General features: G+C 51.3%; 1 protein-coding gene and 1 pseudogene across 4 annotated transcripts in view; both read left to right on the forward strand.

Annotated features, from left to right (window-relative positions):
- Positions 1-91: 91 nt before the first annotated feature.
- The window catches only part of LOC101350552 (G protein-coupled receptor kinase 5), a 37810-nt gene continuing 13346 nt past the window's right edge, over positions 92-24555 (forward strand). For 2 of the 4 annotated variants that reach the window (XR_002823810.1, XM_023730004.1), the window contains exons 1-8: positions 94-257; positions 354-446; positions 8048-8111; positions 9425-9565; positions 11562-11752; positions 15466-15503; positions 17227-17316; positions 19055-19263. Coding sequence is in view for 3 of the 4 variants with exons in the window: in XM_023730004.1 (XP_023585772.1) it covers positions 406-446; positions 8048-8111; positions 9425-9565; positions 11562-11752; positions 15466-15503; positions 17227-17316; positions 19055-19263 (774 nt within the window). In the remaining variant the exon portion in view is untranslated. Of the gene's footprint in view, positions 258-353; positions 447-8047; positions 8112-9424; positions 9566-10002; positions 11292-11561; positions 11753-15465; positions 15504-17226; positions 17317-19054; positions 19264-24555 lie in introns of those variants that run through there. The other 2 variants (XM_023730005.1, XM_023730006.1) reach the window with 2 other exon arrangements.
- On the forward strand, positions 4351-5164 carry LOC111820259 (60S ribosomal protein L39 pseudogene; annotated as a pseudogene).

Raw genomic sequence — 24555 nt, forward strand, 5'->3', positions numbered from 1 at the left:
CACACACACACACACACACTTGTGCACACACACATCCACGCACCCACACCTCCTTCCCCATCTGTGGGATCCTCTCCCCTGGAAGCAGGTCACACTTGTGCCCAGAGCTCCCGTGGTTCCCCATTGCTCTCAGGCTGAAGACCACAATCCCCAGGGTGGCCTGTGATGGTGGACAGGGTAGAATGAAGGGACCTCTGAGAGACCTGCTGCATCTGTCCTGAGGCATCTGTGCATTTGCATTTCTGGAGCCTGGAAATGTATGAGGCTGGGAGGTATCCTGCTGGGTATAGCGCTGCCTGTCTACTTCGAGGTCAGGATTATAAAATGTTATCTGTTTGTTCCATCTGAGCTAGATCCGTCCACGACTACCTTCAAGGAGAACCATTCCAAGAATACCTGCACAGCATGTATTTTGACCGCTTCCTCCAGTGGAAATGGTTAGAAAGGTGAGCTCCCTGGGCCCTGGGCACATGTGTGTATGAATGTGTATGTGGGGTACAGGTCTTTTATTTGAGAATTTTATAAAAATCCATCACCTCCCATGGATTCATGGTTAAAAAAATGAACCATCCTCCTCCTGTTAAGTTCTGTGTATTCTTCTAGAAATGTTCTATGCTATGAAACTGTCTGCACACACATACACTCACTCAGGTATCTATACACACAGCATCTTGTTCTTACTTTTAGGTTCACTCTCTTTGAGAATTCTTTCTCCACCAGCCAAAAGACCTACCGTATTCTTTGAGCTGGTTGCACATCTGCCTTTGTTTAACCCACTCCTCCATTGATGGACATTGAGGTTCTTCTCTATTTTTGTGCAATCTCCCCTAAGTAATGAATAGCTTTGTAGCGATATCTTTATGTGCTTTTGTAAGTACATCCATAGACACTCCGAGCAGAGGAATTTCTGGGTCAGTATTGGTTGTTGTTAGCTGCCATCCAGTCAGCTCCGACTCATGGCAACCTGTGTGTAACAGAATGAAACCTTGCCTAGTCCTGGTCCATCTTCATCTTTACGTCCATTGTTACAGCTATTGTGTAGGGTCTTCCAGCCTGGGGGAGGGGCCTCATCTCCCAGCACTATACTGGACAATATTCTGTTGTGATCCTTAGGGTTTTCACTGGCTAATTTTTGGATGTAGACTGTCAGGCCTTTCTTCCTACTTTGTCTCAGTCTGGAAGCTCTGCTAAAACCTGCCCCCTGTGGGTGACCCCGCTGGTATTTGAAATACCAATGGTGTAACTTCCAGCATCATAGCAACACGTAAGCCACCACAGTACAGCAAACTGACAGATGGATTATGGGGGTGAAAATAACCTGATTTAAAAAATTTTGAGAGGCTGTCAAATTGCCCTCTGAAACAGTTGCCTCAGTTTGTAGTCCTGCCTCCCACAGCTTTATCAACACTGTTCCGATAAGTGAGCAGCGAGCTTCCCTCCTGTCTAGCTTTTCTCCTCTCTCCGAGTGGGTGAAACCCAGCGTCTTTCATATGCTTGATTGGCTGCTTTGTTCTTTTCAAAGTGCTCTCACATGCACAGCTGTGACTTGGTCGGGCAGATAGTGCCTCCATATGACTGATGCGGAAATGGAGACATAGAGAGGATGTGACTTGCTTTGTCACCCAGCAAGCCAAGCATGCCACCCTGGCCCAGGACCCCCGGCGCAGTGCTCTGCCCACCTTTCAACCGTCCTGTTTGTGGAGTAGAGCAATGCCAAATCAAATCCACATTCCCTGTACCCCGGAGGCCTCGGCACTCACGGCCATCTGGGTGCACCGTGGTTAGAGAGCAGAGGTCATCCCCTTCCTGTCTGCCTGCTACAGGACCCAAAAGCCAGTTGCCATCGAGTCAGCTCCAACTCATGACAACCCCATGTGTATCAGAGTAGAACTATGCTCCATAGGGTTTTCAATGGCTATTTTATCAGAAGTAGATTGTCTTTCTTCCAAGGTGCCTCTGGGTGGACTAGAACCTCCAGCCCTTGGGTTAGCAGCCGAGTGCATTAACCATTTGCACCACCCAGGGACTCCAACCACCCACCCAAAAGCCATGTTCGTGACCCCTTCCCTGCCCACCTCAAGAAGACCAAAAGGAAAACGCCCTGCTCTGCAGCCATTGATTGGGCTGGTCCCTTTCTCTCTCTCTCTGTTGACTAGTGGGATGCCAGGGTGACCAGTGGATGGCCTTCTTGCTGACCCGCTGACCACCACCTGGCACATACACGACATGGCTCCAAGAGAGTTGGTGAGGTGAAGGATCAGCCCAAACGCCCCAGTGAGGGCACCAGGTCAGAGTTCAGGCTCTGAGCCCACAGGCTGAAACTGGGTCCTGGGTCTGCCTCTATCCAAGGGACCTCAGAAAGGGTTACTCATCTCTCCACACTCAGTTTCCTCACCTGTAAAATGGGGATAATAGTAGTACTTGCCTGGTAGGCTTGTAGTGAGGATGAGATGAGATGAGCTTAGCACATGCCTAGAACAAGGCAAGTCCTCAACAAATGCCCGCCATCTGGCCTCAGGAGCTAAGCTGCCGAGTATAGTTGTTGCAGTCGTCACCGTGATCATCAGAGTCACCCTCATCGTCACCCTCACCAAGTCTGGTGTTGGGGTGAGCAGCTGACCCTTGCTGGAGGCTCCATCCTAGGTCTTGAAGACCACAGGACAGTCCGGTGGGGAGGTGAACATCACGCCCACTCCACCAGTATCTCCTACTCTCACTCTGGAGCAGGGGCTGCGTAGCCCCGACCCCAATCTGTGCCCCCATGTGTCTGAGACCTGCACTGGGTGGCAGTGTGGACTGGAGATACAGCGTGGGTTCTGTAGCAGGCTGCCTGTCTTCGAATTCCAGCCCCACTGCTTACCGGCATGGCCTTGGGCAACTCATTCCACCTCTGGAAGCCTTCTTATCTGCAGAATGGGGCATTAATAGTCCCGTCTTCTGAGGCTGGTGTGAGGATGAAATGAGGCGCTGTACAAGGTGCTTCACGCAGTAGGTGTTGTCATTGTAACCAGGGACGGATTACTCAATAAGCAAGGTCCACAAAGGCTTATTTGTGCCTACTTACTAATCTGTAGTGCACAATTTCGCCTGTGCGTACCTTGCTTACTGGGTTATCTGTCCCTGATTGTTACCATAGAGACCCCCCCCCCAGAGGCCATGTCCTTTATTCCCGTGAGTTCTAATAAGGACATCTGATCCTCACACAGCATTTTACAAAGAGCCCTTGGAGGTACAGGCATTATCATTACCTCCATTTTACTAATGTCATGGAGGATCAGAGAGGTTAATGGGTTGGCCCTGGGTCACACAGCAAGGGACTAGCAAGGCTGGAACCTCACCCAGCCCCCCGGACTCGAGTCCTTCACCCTTAGTCCACCCAGCTCTCCAGTTCCAGGAGAATCCTTTAGCTGTGGCAAATGGCGTTCATTTGACTGGTCTGTACCAAGCTCATGAAATGGAGAAATGGACATTTTTAATCCGTGCATAACTGCAAAGAAGTTAATAGTTCACCCTTTCGAGGATATTACGTTTTTGGAGCCAGGAGGGCAGTATCCTGGCCTGGAAGTGCGCTAAGTCATGGCACCCCGCCTCCCCCCATTTTTTTTTTTTTTGCTAAAAAGATCATGGCCTGATAGGGCTGTGCTGTTGAAATATTAAAGGGTCTTTTTTTTCCCTCCCACGTGTAACCAAGGAGCCCTGGTGGCGCAGTGGTTAAGGTTAACCAGGAAATTCCTGGGAAATTGTATTACGCTGCTTCCTCCAGCAGAGGGGTTCTGCAGTCATGTGGGGGGCCTGTTTGTTCTCCACGTGCAGTAAGTGGTTAGGCCCGGAGGCCTTCCTGTGGTCTCCGGGGCAGCTGCAGGGAATGCTCCTTGGCTGCGCGGCCGCCGGCATGCAGCAGGGCCCTCTGCAGCGGGCGGCTGCGCGCTCCAGGCAGGTCGGACCATTGCTGTTGTCTGCTGCCAATTCTGACTCGTAGTGACCTTGTAGGAGCGAGTAGAACTTGGGTTTCCAAGGCTGTGAATCTTTACGGAAGCAGACTGCCACATCTTTTCTCCTGTGGAGAGGCTGGTAGGTTTGAACCACTGACCTTTCGGTTAGCAGCCAAGCACTTAACCACTGTACCGCAACACGCCTCTGCTACCCCCGCAAAAAAAAAATAAACTTGTTGCCGTCGAGTTGATTCCGACTCACAGCAACCCTATAGGAGAGAGTAGAACTGCCCCACAGGGTTTCCAAGGCTGTAATCTTTATGGAAGCAGACTGCTACATTTTTCTCCCATGGAATGGGTGGTGGGTTTGAACTGCTAACCTTTTGGTTAGCAGCCGAGCTCTTTAACCACTGCACCACCAGGGTGCCTTAAATAAACACCAGGGAAGAGAGAAGCGACTCCACTTACATGATTCGAGACAGGTGGGCCAGAGAGTGCCCTGGGGTGTTAGGGCTGCATTAGAAGAACAGCAGTGGTGCCCAAAATGTGACTTCCAGCTGGCAGCGAGAAGGTTTTCCAGGGGAGATTCGTTCAAGAGTGGCTAGGGCATTTGCTCCCTTTGTCTGCCATTGTGGTATGTGCAGCTGCTGTCCATCCCTACCATGTCTTCCCATAAGACTTTCAGGATCAAGAAATTCCTGGCCAAGAAACAAGAGCAGAATCACCCCCATTCCCCAGTGGATCCAAAGGAAAACTGGTAATAAAATCAGGTACAACTCCAAGAGGAGATGCTGGAAAAGAACCAAGCCGGATCTATAAGGAATCGCACATGTGATGATACACAGATTCACCCCTCTGTCAGGATCAATAGCGTTCTACCACATCAAGTTGAAAATTTTGCCACAATCTGTACAAGTGAACATGCATTGGGAAAATTCTCGTTTCTTCCTTTGTCTTTATGCTTCTGCATTAAGAGACTGACTCCACTAATAAATATGTGAGACTTTTACTTGGAAAAAAAAAAGAGTGGCTGGGGACCAGAGTCCCACTGGTCTTTCTATAGCTGACCCAGTTCTGTGGCCCAATTCAGTGTCCCACCAGCCCCTGAAGAACAGGATTCTTCACGTGTGTGTGTGTGTGTGTGTGTGTTGGGGGGAGGGTGCTCAGAAATAGGTTTGGAGATCCAAGAGCCAATTTATTTTTAGTTATGGTAAATATATATGTAACAAATCATTTGCCTTTTCTACATTCTTCACGTTACATAATGTACAATTTAGTGACATTTGTTATGTTTATCGTGTTTTTCAACCATTAACGTTATCCATTTCCAAATTTTCCTATCACCCTTAGTAGGAGCTCAATGTCCCCTCAGCAATGACTCTCCTCTTCCCCCTACCCGCCTTCCTGCCCCTGGTAACCACTAATAAACTTTGTTCTCTATACACTTGCCTATCCTAGATATGGAGCCCTGGTGGTGCAGTGGTTAAGCATTTGGCTACTAACTGAAAGGTCAGCAGTTCGAATCCACCGGCCACTCCTTGGAAACCCCATGGGGCAGTTCTACTTTGTCCTATAGGGTCACTATGAGTCGGAATCGACTTCACAGCAATGGATTTTGGTCGGATCTTAGATACTGCATATAAGTGGAGTCATACGATGTTTGTCACTTAGTATAATGTTTTCAAAGTTCATTTATGCTGTGCCATATATCAGGATTTCATTTCTCTTCATGGCCAAGAGCCAATCTTGACATGGTAAAAGCCAATTATAATAGCCAAACAGGCTGGCAATGAAAGCTATCTAAACTAAGGAGTCCTTTGCTATGATGGGAATAACCATTTATTTATTAACTCTGGGAAGTAACATCCTGATTAGAGGTTCTGATTAGATATGACAAATAGTTTTGATTAATTAAAATGGGAAGCTGGGGACACAAAGTAATTATTACTTCATGATTACCACTTTAGACAGACAGGATCTTTTAGAGCCCTAGATCTATGGAGGATAAAATAATACAGGGGTCCTTGGTGGTGGAAAGCAGCCCTGGTGGTGCAGTGGTTAAGTGCTTGGCTGCTGACTGAAAGGTCAGAGGTTCAAACCCACCAGCCGCTCCTGAGAAGAAAGATGTAGCAGTCTGCAAAGATTACAGCCTTGGAAACCCTATGGGGCAGTTCTACTCTGTCCTATAGGGTTGCTGTGAGTCGGAATTGACTCGACGGCAGTGGGTTTTGGTGGTGGTGGAAAGGTTGGGAAAGAATGGTTAAAGTTTAGCAGGACTAGACTTGAAGACAAGCAGCCTTTGCAACCTAAGGAGGCCTCTTTTAAAGGTTGGAGCAGTGTGGTGAGGGGTTAGCCGTGTTGGTTTCCTCAGGACTGTGTGGGCCAGGGACTGGAGGAGCACCTGCAGAAATAGCCCAGGCTCCCAGGGACAGGAAGTGTGGCCTGTCCTGCTGAGCAGGCCTGGATGTGCAGGTGTAGGGAGGGTTGTGGTCTCCTTCATGTTCCTCCAGGGGCACACTCAACCTCTGTGGTTCCTGGCCCCCTCCCCATTTCCCTGCACAGGGGACACAGCTTCCCTCTGAGCTTAGCCACATGATTTGCATTTGGGAGAGAGAAGGGAACCACACGAAAAGTATGGTTAAACATCATTGGGCTCACATTTTTTTCATGCCTTCAGCTTTCCCCCTCTGAGCAAGCAAGAACTCTTTCTCTCCCAGCCTACAGGGATTTCTCTTAGTTTCCTAGGGCTGCCGTAAAAACGTACCACAACATGGATGACTTAAAACAACAGAAATTCATTGTCTCACAGTTCTAGAGGCCAGAAATCTGAAATAAAGGTGTTGGCAGGGCCATGCACTCTCTGAAGCCGCTATGGAGAATCTATTCCATCCCTTCATTTTGCTTCTTGTTTTGCTGGCCATCCTTGATGTTCCTTGACTTGTAGACACATCACACCAATCTCTGGCTCGGTTTTCACATGGCATTCTCCTTGGATGTCTTGCAGGGCAACTACCTTAGGGGAGGCTATTACAGGTTCTTCAGACAATGCAGGGTTAATCTCTTCAGATAGGGGTCAGCGGGCTGTCTGTACTGGTAAAGAAGGCTTAGCAGAGTTTAGGGGTTCAATCCCTAGCTTCATCAGGATCTGCCCATATGTCCCCATTTGATTTTTTGAGATCTTTCCCAATCAATGCCCTCACTTTTAACAGCAGACACTCTACGAGGCTGAGAATTCAATTTGCATTGTACTTCAGCTACTTGCAGGCTGAGACTCTGGGTTTGGTTTTCAGAAATCTCAGCTCTTAAGCTACAAGAGATAAGAATTTTTTTCAGGTCAGACATAGGAACTTTCAAGTCATTTATGAGGAGTTTGACCTGGGAATTTGAAGCCCTGAACTCGTCTTTTTTCCCCACATTTCTCCAGCACCGTTAGGAACGACTAGCCCATCTCATTATACTCATTAGTTTGACAAAAATGCTGTAAGGTATCAAATATACATGGTCACCCAAAATCTTGCCTTATGTAAGTATTTGATTAGGAGTGTCCACTGGTGGTATTTTGCATATCTCTATTGCCCCATCGTGCTGTAGACTATCAGTGCCCTCTGTACCATTGGAAATAGAGTCATTACTACCTTTAAATCTGACCAGGTTAGAGAACCAATTCCAGAAACTCCAGAACCAATTCAGAAAACTCATACTTAAGGTTCTGTTCCTCTAGAACCACTCTTGGCACCAAAATCTGTATCAGTCAGGGTTCTCTAGAGAAACAGAACCAGTAGGAGATGTGTGATGTGTGTGTGTGTACATATACATATATATTAAAAGATTTGTTTTAATGACTTGGCTCACGCAATTGTCGGCGCTGGAAAGGCTGAAATCTTAAGGCATACCATAAGCTGGGCACTCAGCAGGAGGATTTGAGTACCCAGCCTCAGAGTAAGTCCTTGAAGGTTTTATCTGTAGCCATGATTTCTGGGGATATTCAGGGGACACTTTAGAGATCATAGAATTGTCCCTCCCACCAGCTGCTTTCATTGGTGCTGTTGTCGATTTCTTATGTATTCTGGATCTTAACATCATGAGATCAATGTTGGATTCTTACTTTTTTCCAGGCAACCAGTGACCAAAAACACTTTTAGGCAGTATCGAGTGCTAGGAAAAGGGGGCTTCGGGGAGGTGAGTGAATATTTACCTTTTTCAACAGAAAGTTTCTATAGCCTAGTAGTTGCTTTTTCAGTCCCTTCTGAATAAGCCTAAAATGTTCTTCTAAGCAGTGCTTCCCAAGCAAATGGATCAGCCATGGGCGCCCTTGGGTATTCCCAGATAATGTGGATATTTGGGGGGCTGGAGGTGGTGAGGGAGGGCAAGGGCCAGATAATGTGAATATTTAGGGGACTGGAGGTGGTGAGGGAGGGCGAGAGTCAGAGACCTTTGGGAAAATTAGCTATGTCTAAGGTGGAAAGAGAAACCCTGGTGGCATAGTGGTTAAGTGCTACATCTGCTAACCAAAAGATTGGCGGTTTGAATCCACCAGGTGCTCCTTGGAAACTCTGTGGGGCAATTCTACTCTGTCCTATAGGGTCACTCTGAGTCAGAAGTGACTTGACGGCAATGGGTTTGGTTGAACGGGAAGGTGGAAAGGGAGAAGTGTTGAGCCGCCCTCAGCTGTCTGGGGTGTGGCAGGGGAGATGGAGGTGCTCTCAGGAGTCAGCCTTGGGCAGGGTTCAAGTCTGGAGGGAAGAAGTGTACGGGGAAGGAGAGGTGAGGGCATGAGAGGCTTACCGACCTTGGCCATCACATTTCTGGATGATGACATTAGCATGCACTGTTACATGAGATTAGAGATTCCACTGTACTCTCTCTGATATTCCCAGCAACTGAGGCAAGACTTTTTATTCCTATTTTAGAGATGAAGAAAGCTGAGGTTCAGAATAGTTACATGACTCACTCAAGGTCACACAGCCAATCAGGGGCAGAAATGAGACTAGACTCCAAATGTTCTAGCTCCCATCCTCCTGAATTCTAAAGGCAGGATTCTCGGGGGTCTCCCATAACTCTACCTCCAAAACAAGCCACTCCCACTAGCAGCTAATGCTTGAAAGTCCCCAGTTAGCAATTGCTGCATTTAGTTGAAAGCTTGGGACAGTGAAATGCAGTTGCCTCTGAGAGGGGGATGATCCTTTAGGCCTTGGCGAGTCATCTGAACATCGGTGTGAATGTTCAACAAACCTTCATGTTCAACCTTCATGTTCTTGAAGGTTCCTCACCTTCAAGAGCTAGGATTCTTCTAAGGTGAGGGGAAGATGGCACTGAAGGCGGCTTGGGAAGGGCAGGGCCCAGGGCAGCAGTAGATTCAAGGCCACGGTCTGTGGTCAGGTCCTGTGGGCTGGGAGCACCTTTGGCCCCATCAGCATCCCATCCCTGGAGAGCCAGCTTCAGACAGCCTTCCACCGTGTCCCCATGACTTTGGCTTCTTTCTTGCTCCTCAGGTCTGTGCCTGCCAGGTTCGGGCCACAGGTAAAATGTACGCCTGCAAGCGCTTGGAGAAGAAGAGGATCAAAAAGAGGAAAGGGGAGTCCATGGCACTCAATGAGAAGCAGATTCTAGAGAAGGTCAACAGTCGGTTTGTGGTGAGTGTCCAGGGCCTGGTGACAGGTTACTCTCTGGTGAAGGAACTTCCTTCCCTTGGAAAGGGGTGGTCCTCCAGTGTCTTGATTTCTTAGTGCTGCTGCAACAGAAATACCACAAGTGAATGGGTTTATATACATAAATATAATGTATATTATTTTATTGTTATTGTAGTTGAGAATATACACAGCAAAATATATACCAATTCAACAGTTTCTACATGTATAATTCAGTGATATTGATTACATTTTTCCAGTTGTGCAACCATTCTCACCCTCCTCTTCTGAGTTGTTCCTCCCCCACTAACATAAACTCACTGCCCACTAAGATTCCTGGCTAATCTTTCGAGTTGCTATTGTCAATTTGATCCCATATAGATAGATCTTAAAAGAGCACAATGCTCAAGGCAGACATTCTTTACTAGTTAAGCTAAACTCTTGTTTGGTTTTAAGAAGACTTCAGAGGATATTTTTGGTTTAAGGTTTAAAGATTATCTCAGGGCAGTAGGCTTGGAGGTTCATTCAGACTTCATGGCTCCAGTAAGTCTGGAGTCCATGAGAATTTGAAATTCTGTTCTGTATTTCCCCCCTTTTGATAAGGATTCTTCTATAGAATTTTTTATCAAAATGTTCAGTAATGGTAGCCGGGCACCATCTAGTTCTTCTGATCTCATGGCAAAGGAGGCAGTTGTTCATGGAGACAACTAGCCAAACGTTCCATTTCCTCATCCTATTCTTGACTCTCCTTCTTCCTCTGTTGCTCCAGGCAAATACAAGTGGATGACTTTAAGGAAAAGAAATTTATTTTCTCACATTTCTGAAGATTAGAAGTCCAAATCAGAGTCTCTGCCTTGTGAATTCCTTCCTTGTCGGTAGTCCCACATATTCCTTGGTTCCTGGCTTGTAGACAGTACTCACTGGCATCTGTCTCCCCACATGTGTGCAGGCCTCTCCATCTAATCTGCTCTTTTTATAGCTCAGAAGTGATTAGATTTAGAACTCACTATACTCAGCTATGATCAAATTAACATAACAGAAAAAACCCTATTTCCAAACAGGATTATTTCCACAAGGGTAGAGGTTAGGATTCCCACACATATTTTGAGGGTACACAGTTTAATCCATAACAGCCAGTATGCCTGGCTCCCATCCCCCAGGGAAGTGGAATGCTAATGAGAGGGTACGCTACAGGAAGCCAACTGGACATTCCCTCCATGGGAAGGCACTTCGTGGTCAATTCAGGCTGACTTTGTCCTATCACTAAAGCTGGCCAGTGCCTGGCTCCCTCTGTGTGGGAAACCGAGGCCTCTGTTCTCCAGGACCACCTTGTAAACTCCTCCGTGGACAAAACAAGCCTGCCCTGGGCCCAGCCAAGGGGCTCTGGTTTCCCTAGACCCCTCTAAGCTGATTTCATCATGGTGGAGATGTAAGTATGAGTGTCCTAGTGAGGTGCCATTTTGTTTACATATGTTGTGTTAGTCCAGGCAAGGCTCTGCTGCAGTAACAAATTAACCCCAAAATCTCAGTAGCAGAATACAACAAAGGCCTTTCCCCAGGCCACTTCCACTCATCCCTGCAGTGAGGAGCCCCCACCCACCTGAGGGCACCTGGGGCCTGCTTCTCTTGACCAACCAACAAGGCAACGTACGGTTTTAACCTGCTGATGACGTACATGTTTTCGTGGTGCAAAAAGTCAGACATCATCCTGCTAGAGTCACTGAAAGCGCAGGTACTGGCCTGCTGCCCCCCACCCTCTTTGCCTCACCTGCAACCACTGACTTGGGAGGTCCTAGGTGTGCATCCTCCTTCATCATCTAAGAGGGGCAGCAGGCAGGGTCACCGTGAGGCCAGTTGGGTCCAGGGGAGTAGTGTGAAGCTGCTGCAGTCCCCCCACGACAGCACACCCACCCCTGCCCCAGCTTTAAGGATTCTGAGGAAGAAAAGCGGAAGTGGGGGTGGTCATCTTAACTTCACCGTGGTGCTGTTCTTGTGCTCCCAGGTCAACCTGGCCTACGCCTACGAGACCAAGGACGCGCTGTGCTTGGTTCTGACCATCATGAATGGGGGTGACCTAAAGTTTCACATCTACAACATGGGCAACCCTGGCTTCGAGGAGGAGCGTGCCTTGTTTTACGCGGCAGAGATCCTGTGCGGCTTGGAAGACCTCCACCGGGAGAACACCGTCTACAGGTAAGCAGCCCTCATCCACCGGGTTTGCCCATCTGACTCTGAATGGGTGGGCTGTCCCTTCTTGCCCTCCTGTGGGTGGTTGTCCTCACCCCGGAAATCAAGGCCTGGTCACTGCGGGTGAAGGTGCATGCCTTGAACAGATGACTCCCACCTTGGAGACTCAGGGCTCCTGGGCACAGGTAAGTGAGGTGGGCCACTCTCCAGCCAGTGCTATCTGGCCTCCAAAGCTTGGGAAAGACAAGAATATGATATGATGTTTCCCAAACTAGCTGCGGCTCAGAGTTGATGAGGAAGGGCCATTACCCAGCCCCTCCAACCTAGCACTGGGGAAGCTCATCGGAGCTGGTGGCAGTGATGTGGAGTCAGCCCAGGAAGACCTTAGATCACCACGCACAAGCAGGCATCTGAATAGAACTTGGCCACACCCCGTGCTGTCCTCTGCCTACTCTGGCCCCTTCACTCTCTCTCCCAACTTACCTCAGTCCCGTGGGCCTGAATTTTGTAGGACCAAGGGTCAAGATTCTGTGAACAGAGGTCTTCAAACTTTTCTCACAGCCCCCCTCAAAGAATTTTTAAAAACCATGTGTCCCTCTCACAAATTTTAAGTAGATATTTAAAATATTTCATCGTATGTTTAAATAGTGGCAACTACTGATATTTTGAAATTGAGTAGTGACACCACACTTTTAAAGGTACCCAAAACCACTTGCTGTTGAGTCAATCCTGACTCATGATGACTCCATGAGGGTCAGGGTAGAACTGTGCTCCACAGGATTTTCAATGGTTGATTTTTCAAAAGCAGATGACCAGGCCTTTATTCCTAGTCTTCCTATTCTGGAAGCTCTACTGAAACCTGTCCACCATGGGTGACCCTGTCATAGCAACACAGAAGCCACCACAGTACAAAAAACTGACAGATGGGTGGTGGAGATAGATGAATGGACGAATGGACAGACGGACAGACAGACAGATGTGTATAAGATTTTTTAAAGCTTCCTTTGAATAAGGCTCTAAACATTAAAGTAATTTCCTCTGTGAGCTACCATCCCAGTAACTAGTAGTAGATCCTATTTCTAGTTGATCCTTTGGAGCCTTAGAGGTTGGACACCCTGGACCAGGACACGGTAGTAATATTTGGGAGGGGGCTGCTTTTCTTCTGTAAATCGGGAGAAGAGCTATTGAGAAAGGGCCGAAGGGAGGGAGAGCCCCCAGGGCTCCAGGACAGAGCATGAGGGTGTTAAAGATCTAGAAATCCTTACCCTTAGAACTGTCAGCACCTGGGAACCTGCTGGAAAGTTCCCCCACAGACCCCAGCTTGAAGACCTTTGCTCTAGAGCTCTTGGTGGAGATTGTTTCAGGAGATCTAGAAGGTTTTGAAAACAAGAAGGAATGGTTTTGACGATGTTCCTTCCCCCACACACATACCATCTCCCCAGTTATGTTTTTGCTTTGTTTTCATTCAAGTGAAAAGAAAGTTAGAAAAATTTCCCTAAGGGTTGAAAAAAGAATCCTCCACTTGATTGCTTTTTACTTAAAAAAAAAAATTTTTTTTTTTAAAAGGCCCTCCAAGTCCCAGACCCTATTCTTCTGGGGAGGATGGGAAGCCTTGTGCCTCCTCCTGGCCCTGACCACTTGCCTTGGCCTCCCCCAGGGTTTGGGCTCTGTCCAGTGCCCACTGGTGAGCTGTCCTTCCAAGCGGGTGGCCGCTGGCTTGTTGAGATGATGGCTCTTGCCCTTATTTGGAATTGTTAGCACATCAAAGGGATGCCATTTAAATAACAACAACAACAAAAGTATTTTGTAATAAATAACTACACACAAACACTAATTATCATATTGTGAGGCTACCCCACTGGGTTTGGGTATGTTAACCACCCCCTGGTGAGGACAGCTGCCATCAGTTAAATAAACAAAGCCGCTTGGTTGAGAACTGGAGCGTCGATCCAGATGCCCTGTACTCGTTTATCCAGTGGCTTTGTGAGCTGCACACACCATCCCACTGGCTGTTCTTCCACCCAGGAGAAGACTTACTGGTAAAACCAAACTCTCGCTGCCCCCCAGCCTCCTGCCCATCCTGGGGATGGAGAGCTTCCCTTTCTTTTTTGTTGCTGCTGTTTTTTAATTTTATTGTGCTTTAGGTGAAAGTTGACAGTGCAAATTAGTTTCTCAATCAAAAAGGTATACACATATTGTTTTGTGACATCAGTTGCAATCCCCACAATGTGACAGCACTCTCCCCCTTTCCCTATCCCCCCCCAGGTTCCCAGTGTCCATTCGTTCAGTTTTCCAGTCCCTTCCTGCCTTCTCGTCTTTGCTTTGGGGCAGGAGTTGCCCATTTGGTCTTGTATCTTTGAACTAAGAAGCACATTCCTCGCGTGTGGTATTGTTTGTTTTATAGGCCTGTCTGATCTTTGTCTGAAAAGTGGCCTTTGGGAGTGGCTTCAGTTCTGAGTTAGAGTATCTGGGGGCCATAGACTCGGGGGTTCTTACTGGTCTCTGTCAGACCAGTAAGTCTGGTGTTTTTTGTGAATATGAATTTTTCTCCCACTCTGTCCGGGGCTCTCTATTGTGATCCTGTCAGAGCAGTTGGTGGTAGTAGATGGATACCGTCTAGTTCTTCTGGGCTCAGGCTGGTGGAGGCTGTGGTTCATCTGGTCCTTTAGTCCTTTGGGCTAATATTTTCCTTGTGTTTTTGGTTTTCTTCATTTTCCTTTGCTCCAAATGGGATGGGACCAGTAGGTGCCTTAGATGGCCAAGCTAAGCTTTTAAGACCCCAGCCACTACTCACCAAAGTAGGATGTAGAACATGTTCTTTATGAACTGTTATACCAATTGAACTAGATGTCCCCAGAGGTTCCCTTTCTTGTGAAGAGATATCAGGGACAGGATGAAGCAGCCCACACCTATAGCTGTGCCTTCCGGCTCCACTTTTTCCCGGGCTATAGCTAGAGTTGGGGTCTGTACCAATCTCCTGGGGTCCCTGTCCCAAACGGGGTCTTGCTCCTGGGAATTACCATCCTCTCCCCCTACAATCCTCTGCCCCCAATTTCACAGCTGGTGTTTTGTTCTCAATTTCTCTGCCTTCCTTCCCATGCCCGTCCCAGGGCATCCTGAAACTTCGAGGTCTTCCCAGTCCTGTAGAGAGCTGTCACCACAAAAAGTAGATGTTTCCTCAGCCCTAGGGGCTGTCCGTGTGTGGACTGCTGCCACAACCAAAAAGCCAAGCCCGTTGCCGTGGAATCGATTCCAACACATGGCAACCCCTGTATGTTATAGAATAGAACTGCTCGATAGAGTTTTCTTGGCTGTAATCTTTATGGAAGCAGATCACCAGGCCTCTCTCCCATGGCACCACTGGGTGGGTTTGAACCACCAACCTTTAGTTTAGCAGCCAATTGAAAACCACATGTGCCACCCAGGGACCTTGGACTGGTGCCAGGCTGGCCTTTACCTTCCTAGTTACTCTCCAAGGTTGGGAAGCTGCTTTTGGAAAACAGCGGCGTCCGTTTATTGAATTACTGGAAGGAGAGACATTAGCTCAAGCCTGTCTTGACCCAGAGAGAGTCAGAGACCAGACAACCTGAGCCAAGAGGCAGGAAGGAAATATCCTCTGGCTACTCTAGCCTAGTTGGCCCAAGGTGGTCACCCCAGACGCCAGTGCCCTTGCTGCCCAGAATGCCCACACTCAGATGCTTGTTATCTTTCTCTTTCAGAGATCTGAAGCCTGAAAACATCCTGTTAGATGATTTCGGTAAGTCAGGGACTGCTTGGGAGCCCCTTTTCCTATTCTATACCTGAGGTGAGCGTCGCAAGCCATAGGACCTGAAGGGCCCCCAGAGACTCACAGGGATGGGGAGGAAGCTGCCTTCGCTAGCACTGCCATGGGACAGGGGAGGGGGTGGGCAAGCGAGGGGAGAGGACCCCACTCCCTTTCCTCAATCCTGGTCTCCTGGGGAAGACACTAGGCCTGGGTAGAGCTTCTATCAGGTGGAGAGGCAGTGTGTCTCAGCTAAGTGAGAGGAGATGTCCATAATTTCAGAAATACTGGGCAAATCACTTAACTTTGAGGCAATTTGTCTGCATCTCATCTTCCTTGTTTGTAAAATGGAAATCATGGGACCCGCCCTGCCTGCTTCAGAGGGTGGAGGGTGGTGGTGAGGCCCCTACAAGACAGTTGGAGGGGAAATTGTTTTTTCAACGGTGACCAGCTACAGAAGTATCAGGCACTGGTATTCAGGCGTTATCATTGTGCTTTTCTCTTGAAGGGTTAGGGCTGCTGTGGGTGACAACAGCAACCACAGTAACCCCTCAAACTCTTTAGCCTTTCCCCCCCGGGCAACGGTTTTCACATCTTTTATCTCACTAGATCTTCACGCTCCCAGAGAGGGTGGGGCTGCTATCACTGTGCCCATTTTACAGATGACAAGGCCAAGGCTCAGAGTAGCCAGCCTACAAGGGCGCCCAGCTGTATCAGTGGCCAGATCTCCTCCCCACCAATGTCCCGACACCAGGCAGCCCCAAGTAGAGGGAAGAGGGAAAGAGGGAGGCGGCTTGCTGGTGACCTGAGAGAGGTTTGTATGTGATGCTTCCCAAGGCTTCCCGTGTAGAAGAGCAGGCAGAGGGCCCAGGGCCTGCCGTCCCTCTCTGGGTGAGCCCCAAGCCTACACGGGGCCCGTGTTCCTTGCTGGTCTCGGAACCATGGCCACCACTCCTGTCCTGCATCTCATCCCCCACTCCCTGGCTTTGTCAGGGACCCACTGAAACGGGAAGTCCATACAACTCCAGCCCAGAGGGGGTTGCTGGACTGGGGCCTTACTGAGGTCTAAGCTGGTAGGTGCCCTGGCACACACAGGCAGGGAGCAGAAGGGTCAGAGGTGGCATGGCAGCCTTCTGGAGTCAGTACCGGACTGTGAGCTCTGATCCCATCCCCCAGGCCCCTCCAGGCCCAGCCTAGACGTTTCCCTTCTTGCTTCCAAAGGGAAGAAACAACCAACCTCCGAAGACCAGCAAGGCAGGGCAGGGAGCTGCTGCCCAAATGCCTTTATAAGTTTTTTCCCCTTAAGCAAATTATTGCAGAATATTAGGAGGATCTCCCATTTTTTCCATGAAGCAATCCCAGAATCAGGCCAAGACTTCAACTTTGTGACCTCAGCCTTCCAAGAAGCCCATTAGGGGATTTTACAAGGCAGGTCGGCCAACGTCCAGTCAAGTCTGAACGTCCTTCTGGGCCCTTAAGTTTCACTCCTAAAAAGTAATGACTTGCACACACTCTCCAACACCTGGGCCCCTGAAGTTCTTGCAGTCACCCTGAGATGGCAGATTACCATCACGGTCTCCACTGGCCAGATGAAACGCCGAGGTTCAGAGAGGCCGAGTACCTGGCCCAGGGTCACACAGCAAGTCTATGGCACTGCCCTGAGAGGGCCAAGCATCCATAGGAGCATCCCAGGAACCGTACTCTGCTCTCCCCTCAGGCCACATTCGGATCTCGGACCTGGGCCTGGCTGTGAAGATCCCCGAGGGAGACCTGATCCGCGGCCGGGTGGGCACTGTTGGCTACATGGGTGAGTGCCAGGAGAGGCCCGCACGTTCACACACTGAGCCTCCTGAGCCCACTCCCCTCACCCGTTTGTGTGTTGCCCACCAAAATTAGAGTCATGGTCTCCCGTGGGGCTGCTTGGTGGAGGCCAGGGCAGTGTGGAGTGAAGGGGACACAGGATATGGCTGGACTAGACTGAGCTCTCTGCAGCCCCCAGCCCCCAACCCACCTTCATCTCAAAGCCAGGCCCTTCTCCAGGGTCAGGGGACAAGTCTGGACACAGTGGTGCTCAGGGGGACCACATGGGAGGAGTGGTCTGGTGGGCCGGCGGGCAGCCCGTTCAGGAGCCCCTGAGGGAAGGAAGGCCCTAGGCATAGGCTCAGAGAGGAGAGTGCACTGCTGGCTGTGTCACCCAGCATGATGCTAAGGAGGGACCAGCCTTGGGCTCCTGCCCTTCCTCCCCCAGCCTGCCCAAGACCATCATGCTGGTGCTACAGGGAGGAGACCCGGAGCCAAGTCCTGTCCCCCAGAGTCCCCTTATAACTGAGGGCAGCACTGGGCTTCTTCCTGCACACCTCACACGCCCCCACTCACCCAGAGAAAGGGGACCCAGAGAGCTCTTGTGGCTGCCCTCCGGCCAGGCTGGCGCTGATGCAGCTGCACAGTGTTCTGTACCTGGTCTCTGACGCTAGAAGGTCCTTCTCGGGTTTCGTGACATTTGGCAACTTGGATCGTGTGTCTGTGAATATGTGAGTGTGTATGATGGATGGATGGATGGGTGGGTGGGTGGATGGATGGATGGATGGATGGATGGATGGATGAATAGGTAGGTAGGTAGATGGATAGATAGATGACAGATAGATAGATAACATACATACAAAGATAGATACATAGATTCATTCAGAGATAGAGAGCTAGATAGATGCCTACCAAAAAAACTAAGCCAAACCCATAGCCATAGAGTCGATTCTGACTCATAGCAACCCTGTAGGACAGAGTAGAACTGCCCCATAGGGTTTCCAAGGAGTAGCTGGTGGATTCGAACTGCTGACCTTTTGTTAGCGGACAAGCTCTTAACCACTGCGCCGCCAGGGCTCCCAGATAGATGCATAGATATGTAGGTATCTGTCTGCATGATGTGGGAGCATCTACCTGTGTTTCACCTGTCCCCTTTTGCAAATGGGTGTGAAAGCGTCTGCCTGCGCAGCCTCAGCTGTGTGCCAACCAGCGCTTGTGGCTGCATTTGCCGGTGGATACATGTGGCCTGCCTGATGATGGGGACCTATCTTTTTTATACTTTTGTGATGAATCTATAATTCATTTTATCAAAGTGAGGGGTGGTTGGGAAGCCATATTTAAAGGCTGTTTGTATTCCAGATACGTTTAAAGTTATCTGCTTTAATTTGGGTGGACACGCCTTCATCGCTGAAACAAATACATGTGCAGCACCTGCCATGTACCAGGGGCCGTTCCTGTTACTGGGGACACAGTGTGGATAAGGCAGCTCATGTCCTGGGAACAGACCATTTCCACCCGCTGTGGCCAGGGTTCTGAAACTGAAGTCACAGAGTCCTTTGGGAGCACAGAGGAGAGCAATCAACACCAGCTCCCTGGAGGAGGTGGTATTTTCAGTAATTGGTGGGTAGGAGTTAGCAAGAGGAAGAGCGAGCCAGCCATGAGGAGCAGCCCTGGCCCGCGTGCCTAGGCTCCGTCCTGCCTCCAGCTGTCTCTCACTTCTCCCTCGCATGCCTGCTCTGCCCCAGCTCCAGAGGTCCTGAACAACCAGAGGTACGGCCTGAGCCCTGACTTCTGGGGCCTGGGCTGCCTCATCTACGAGATGATCGAGGGCCAGTCACCCTTCCGCGGCCGCAAGGAGAAGGTGAAGCGGGAGGAGGTGGACCGCCGAGTCCTGGAGACTGAGGAAGCCTACTCCCACAAGTTCTCTGAGGAGGCCAAGTCCATCTGCAAGATGGTGAGTCCGGTGAGCCAGACCCTGCCCTGGGGCTGGGCATCCAGCCAAGAACCGAGGTCAGGGCATGCTCGGGGTGGGTGGTGAGCCCACCAAGCCAGAGGAACACGTGCTTGTGCTGTGGACAGGTGGGTATCGAGGGCTTCCAGAAGAAAGCCTGGGACAGGGGCGGGAGTCAGGGAGGCCCTGTGCACCAAGGGCTAAGGTAGACAGTGTGAAACGCCCTCCTGTCCAGCAGGCTTGGTTGGGTGAGTCTGTGTAGGAAGAGAAGAGGTGATCCCAGCTGGTCCCCAAGACATCAAGGTGTCTTGGGGCAGACCCCTGCCCTTGACCTCGGGCCTCTGGTCCCTCCATCTCTGGATCCCAGGGCTCTGGCTTGGGGCCAGGGACTGCCAGTGGTGACCCTGTCAGTCTTTGAACATCTTATAACCAAGTTTCCATCCACTAAGCATGAGGCCGGGTCCTCGATGACGGTGTCAGTGGATTGTGAGATTTGACCCGGCCATGGGCAGGGCACGTGGCTGGGCAGACCAGCCAGATCGAGGCTTGGGAAACCAGACGGCATAGGGAGTGACCGGAGCCAGCGAGAGTGTTGGAGCTGGGAGTGGGGGTCACCCCTGGACCACGGCCATCACCTCACATGGGGGCCCCACTCAGGGACCGGCCCCCAGGCTCTGCCTTTGGGAAGCAGGGCCGCGGTTTTGTGGGGAGAGGGCCACTCTCAATTCCTGTCAGGCCCTCAGGCTCCCGTATCCCTACCCTGGCCACGGTGGGGCCCTTCTCTCCTATGCCTGGCACCCCTTCTGCAGACAGCTGCCCTCCATCGGGGGCCACGTGCAGACAGAAGGATCTGCTGGCCACAGAATTCCTCTCCCTCTGGCTCGCTGCACCTGGAACAGCAGGTGGGGGTGCAGGGGCAGGCTGGACTGGGGAGGGGCTCCTTCTCCCCATTTGTCTGAATTCACAGAGGCCTTGGGATGGATTCATCATGTACAGAAACCACCAGGCTGGCTTTTTAGAAACACCAGCCCTGGGAGTTGATTTAAGCAGCAAACCTGCTTCTTCCAGAAAACCCCAGGCTGCATTGCTAGGGCCCAGGAACCATCTTGCTAGCTCCCCCCGACCCCCCCAGGAGACCCCTTTCCTGTAGCCACTTATTCTATGCTCGGCCACTTCCTCCTCTAGCTTCTCACCGCGCAGAGCTGTGGGAGGAAGGGTTTGGGGCTAGATTTGCTATCCGACCCCTTCTGGCAGAAAAGGAAGCGTAGCTGTCATTTACATGTGTGAGAGACGCTGAGAAAGGGATGTAAACGTGCACCCAGCCACCAGCCCACTGGGCAGCCAGGCAGCCTGGCACTCAAAGAAACACAGACAGTGGCTCCAGGCAGAGCAGGGGTGGGGGGCAAGAGGAGCCGTGCAGCGAAGGTCAGATAGATGGGAAGGTGGGGTCTGGGGATTTTTGAAAGCCAGGGAGCTGAGCAAGCACTGGGTTGTGTCCTATCCAGTGGAGGGGTATCTGTGTGGCCACACTGGACAGGGGATAGACAGTCATAGAGCATTACCACATGGCCCCAGGGTCAGGAATGCAGAGAAGCAGGTCTTGAGAGACCCCAGGGGGACATGGGACATTCTGAGAGGACGGGGAGGCGGAGAGGGCGCCCCCTAGCTGTGCCTCTTGGCTCCTGGCTTCGGGGCCAGGATCACCCGCTGCAGCCAGTACAAGGCGCTGCTGGCCTTCTGCCGCCCCCTGGTGGTCACTTAGAGACAGTGGCAGCTGAGCCTGCTGCCCCGGGCCCTCCTGGGCCCATGGGTGTCAAGCCTCAAACCCACGTCCCTGTCACATTTCTCTGGTGGAAACTCTTTGTGCCCAAATGCTGGAGGCCTCCAGCCTTGCACTGTCTTCTCTTACAAATGACCTTGGGGTCTTGGAATGCTGGTCTTGGGCCTCCTCTGTACCCTTAACCACAGCCTCTCTGGTCCAGGAACAAGGCCTGCCTGCCCCTCCTGTCCTCTGGCGCCAGCTCAGGACAGATGTCTTGTATAAAGGAGGCCTAGGGCCACAGGGCTGTGTCCCAGGCTCTGGACTGACTCGGGGGCGGCAGCTCCAGTCCTCTCTGTCTAAGAAGGTGAAGGCTGTTCCACAAACAACAAGGACACCAGTCTCTGGCCCCCAGGCTTGCCCTTCCTTCCATCTTGGCAGCCATAGGGCCCTCCCCCTGTCCCTGGGGTTTGGAAATTCACACACATCACTGCCTTGTCCTCCTGGGTCTGGTCCCCAGGCCCAGACCCCCAGCCTCACCTTCCTTGAGCCCCTGCTGGGTCGCACCACTGAGCCTTGCTGTCCCACCCACTCTCTCCCTCTTGCCTGCCAGCCCTCTCAGCCTATCTCAGCTGTCCCTGCCTCCCCATCCCCGCCATCTCCAGCTCACACCAGCTCTCCCTCCTGCTTCTGGTGTGGGTTCCACTTAACTGTGTACCTGACGCCAAGTTTGCCAACAGGCAGCAGGTTGGTGGGTGTTCTGTTTGGCCCACTCAATGTTTTAAAAAGAGGTGCGTGGAGGGGTTAATTGCCAACATTTAAAAATTGGGAGATTTTACTTAAAAACCTGCATTTCCTGGCTTCTCTTGAAACAAGTAGAGGCCAGGCACCAGCAACCTTTGTGCCTGGCAGGAGCTGATGGCAGCCTGGTGCCACCCACCAGCCCACCTCTCACCTCCGTTGCTCTATTGTGTCACCTGTCTGGCCAGCCCCTGTTGGCTTCAGAGTCCCGTCAGGGTGGCCAGTGGTCCCCTTGGGGTGGCCACACTCACAGCTTAATCCTTTCAAAGATATGACCTGGTGCTTACCCAAGGACCCGTGATGATGCAGTGAGTAAGCGCTCGGCTGCTAACTGAAAGGTCAGCTGTTTGAACCCACCAGCTGCTTCATGGGAGAAAGATGTGACAGCCTGCTTGCATAAAGATTACAGCCTTGACAGGGATGGATTACCCAATAAGCAAGGTACGCACGGGCTTACTTGTGCTTCTGTTAATCTGTAGTGCACGATTTCACATGATGTGGGGAAAAAAACTTGTTTTTCACCACATCATGTGAAATTGGGTATTACGGATTAGTAAGTAAGCACAAGTAAGCCCATGCATACCTTGCTTACTGGTTAATCCACCCCTGCTTGGAAACCCTAAGGGCAGTTCTACTGTGTCCTGCAGGGTCACTGTGAGTGGAAATGGACTCAGCGGCAGTGGGTTTGGTTTGGTTTTGGTTGGTGCTTGCCTGCTGCCTTCAGTTCCTTCTTGCTGGGGGTGAGGCACGGCGGGGTGGTGGGAGTGTCCCTGGGTAGGAGCAGCTTGGCTATAACCTGTGCTGGCTCCTGTGGACCCCTCCCGAGAGAAACCCCTGTGGGAGGCAACAAGGATACCTAGGTCCCCTGGGGAGGTATCTCCTCATTTCTCCAGGGGCCTGCTCAGAGTTTGCCGTCCCCCGAAGACCCCCATCCGGTCAGATGACTAGGATAAACAGGCGTTCCTCCTCCCCAAGCCCCCCAAAGGCCATAAATTCCACCCTCCCTGCTCTAGCGCCTTCTGCTGCCCATGTGGGGAAGTGCAACTGCCTACAACTGCGCATCAAGGGTAACTGCAAAGGGCCCAGGGGCCAGGGGCGGGAAAGTGCTCCTCGCTGCTTCCGGAAGGTGGCTTTGCCCGGGCCCTGCCCACTTCTCCACCGTGTCTCCCTTTCTCTGCTCAGGGCCTTTGCACACCCAGGAACACTCTTCACCCCTCTTCTGCCTGGTTAACTCATTTGCCCACTCTAGACCTCCCCCAGGCATCACCTCCTCCAGGGAGCCTTCCCTGACCTGCCTGGCCCTCTGTCATCACGCTTTGTTCCACTCCCATGGTTCCTGCCCGCTCCTTCCCAGCATTTTTCCAGCTGTGATTTGACAGTGGTCTGTGCGGGCCTCCCCTCCAGCCTGAGCTCCCAGGGGCCAGCCTGGCCACCCTGCTCACCACTGCCCCTAGCCTGGTTCAGGGCTGCCCACGGAGGCCAGTATGAATGTGCCCCGCAGGGTGTTCTGAGGGTGTGGGTGAGACAGGAGGCTGGACTCCCTGGAGATGCAGCCCCCCGCCTTGATTTTAGTCTAAAAGCAAACACTTAGTAGACAGCAGCTGCGTACAAGGCGCGGTGCTCAGTGGGGAAGGGGACAAGAGAGGTGCAGGAGGCTAGGACACGGGTGCAGGGGGCGGCCAAGCCCTGTGGTCACCTGGCCACCCTCCCCTGCCATCAGTGACTGCCCCATCTGCTCCCTCCTGCCTCCGCTCCCTGCTTCGTCCTGTCTCTCCTGGGTGTGGAGCCTCGTCCCCCCGTTCTCCTTCCTGCCTTCTGAGGAGGACGCTCCCCCTGCCCCAACCATCCCTGGCTCCCACTGCCTCCAGATCAACAGCCTACCTTCTGACGTGGCCTTCAGGATCCTCCCCCATCTCTCCTCCACTGTCCCCTCACTGATAGACCTGTACACCCTCATCCTTCAGGCAGACTCAAACACATGGTGTCCCCAAAGTCTGCCCTGCAGGTCCCTGCCACTTGCTCTTGAGCTTGCCAGTCCCTGCACATGAACACTGGCTCCACCTCCACCTTCTCAAAGTCTGTCTTGAAAGACTACTCAAATGTCCATTCCCCGGGAAGCTGGAGCGGGCCAGGTTCCTCTGATCCATGGTGCCATGTCTGGGTGGCTCTGATGGGACTGGACCCCCAAATGTGACAGCTCCGCTGGACTCTGACAGCTCTGTGGGGGCAAGCCCCTCACTGGCACAGTGGTTTGTACTAGTAAGTTATTCTTGTTGGGTGCCGTCAAGTCAATTTTGCCTCAGTGAGCCCATGTGACAGAGTAGAACTGCCCCATGGGTTTTCTAGGCTGTAATGTTTACAGGAGCAGATTGCCACATCTTGTTCACATGAGGCCACTGGGTGGGTTTGAACTGCCAACCTTTTGGTTAGCAGCCAAGCACTTAACCTCTGTGCCACCAGGCCTCCTTCACCAGTAGGTTCTAGTCAATGTACTTGCTAGTTGGGTCAGTGAATGAGAGGGACCAACAGACCCAGTCCCAGGCTTTGTTGCTTACCTGTAGCAGAAGAGGCAACACTTCTCCATCCGCACATTCCACAAACAGAGATGGGTGCCCACTCTGTGCTGCGCCCTGGTGTCCAGTCATGGGGAGAAACAGACAAGATGTCTGCCTCCTGGGGAATACAGGCACCTGACCACACTGTGAGCGGGTGACCACAGGTGCACAGAAGGGCAC

The sequence above is a fragment of the Trichechus manatus genome, unplaced genomic scaffold (genome assembly GCF_000243295.1).
Source record: "Trichechus manatus latirostris isolate Lorelei unplaced genomic scaffold, TriManLat1.0 scaffold00031, whole genome shotgun sequence".
NCBI classification, from domain to species: domain Eukaryota; kingdom Metazoa; phylum Chordata; class Mammalia; order Sirenia; family Trichechidae; genus Trichechus; species Trichechus manatus.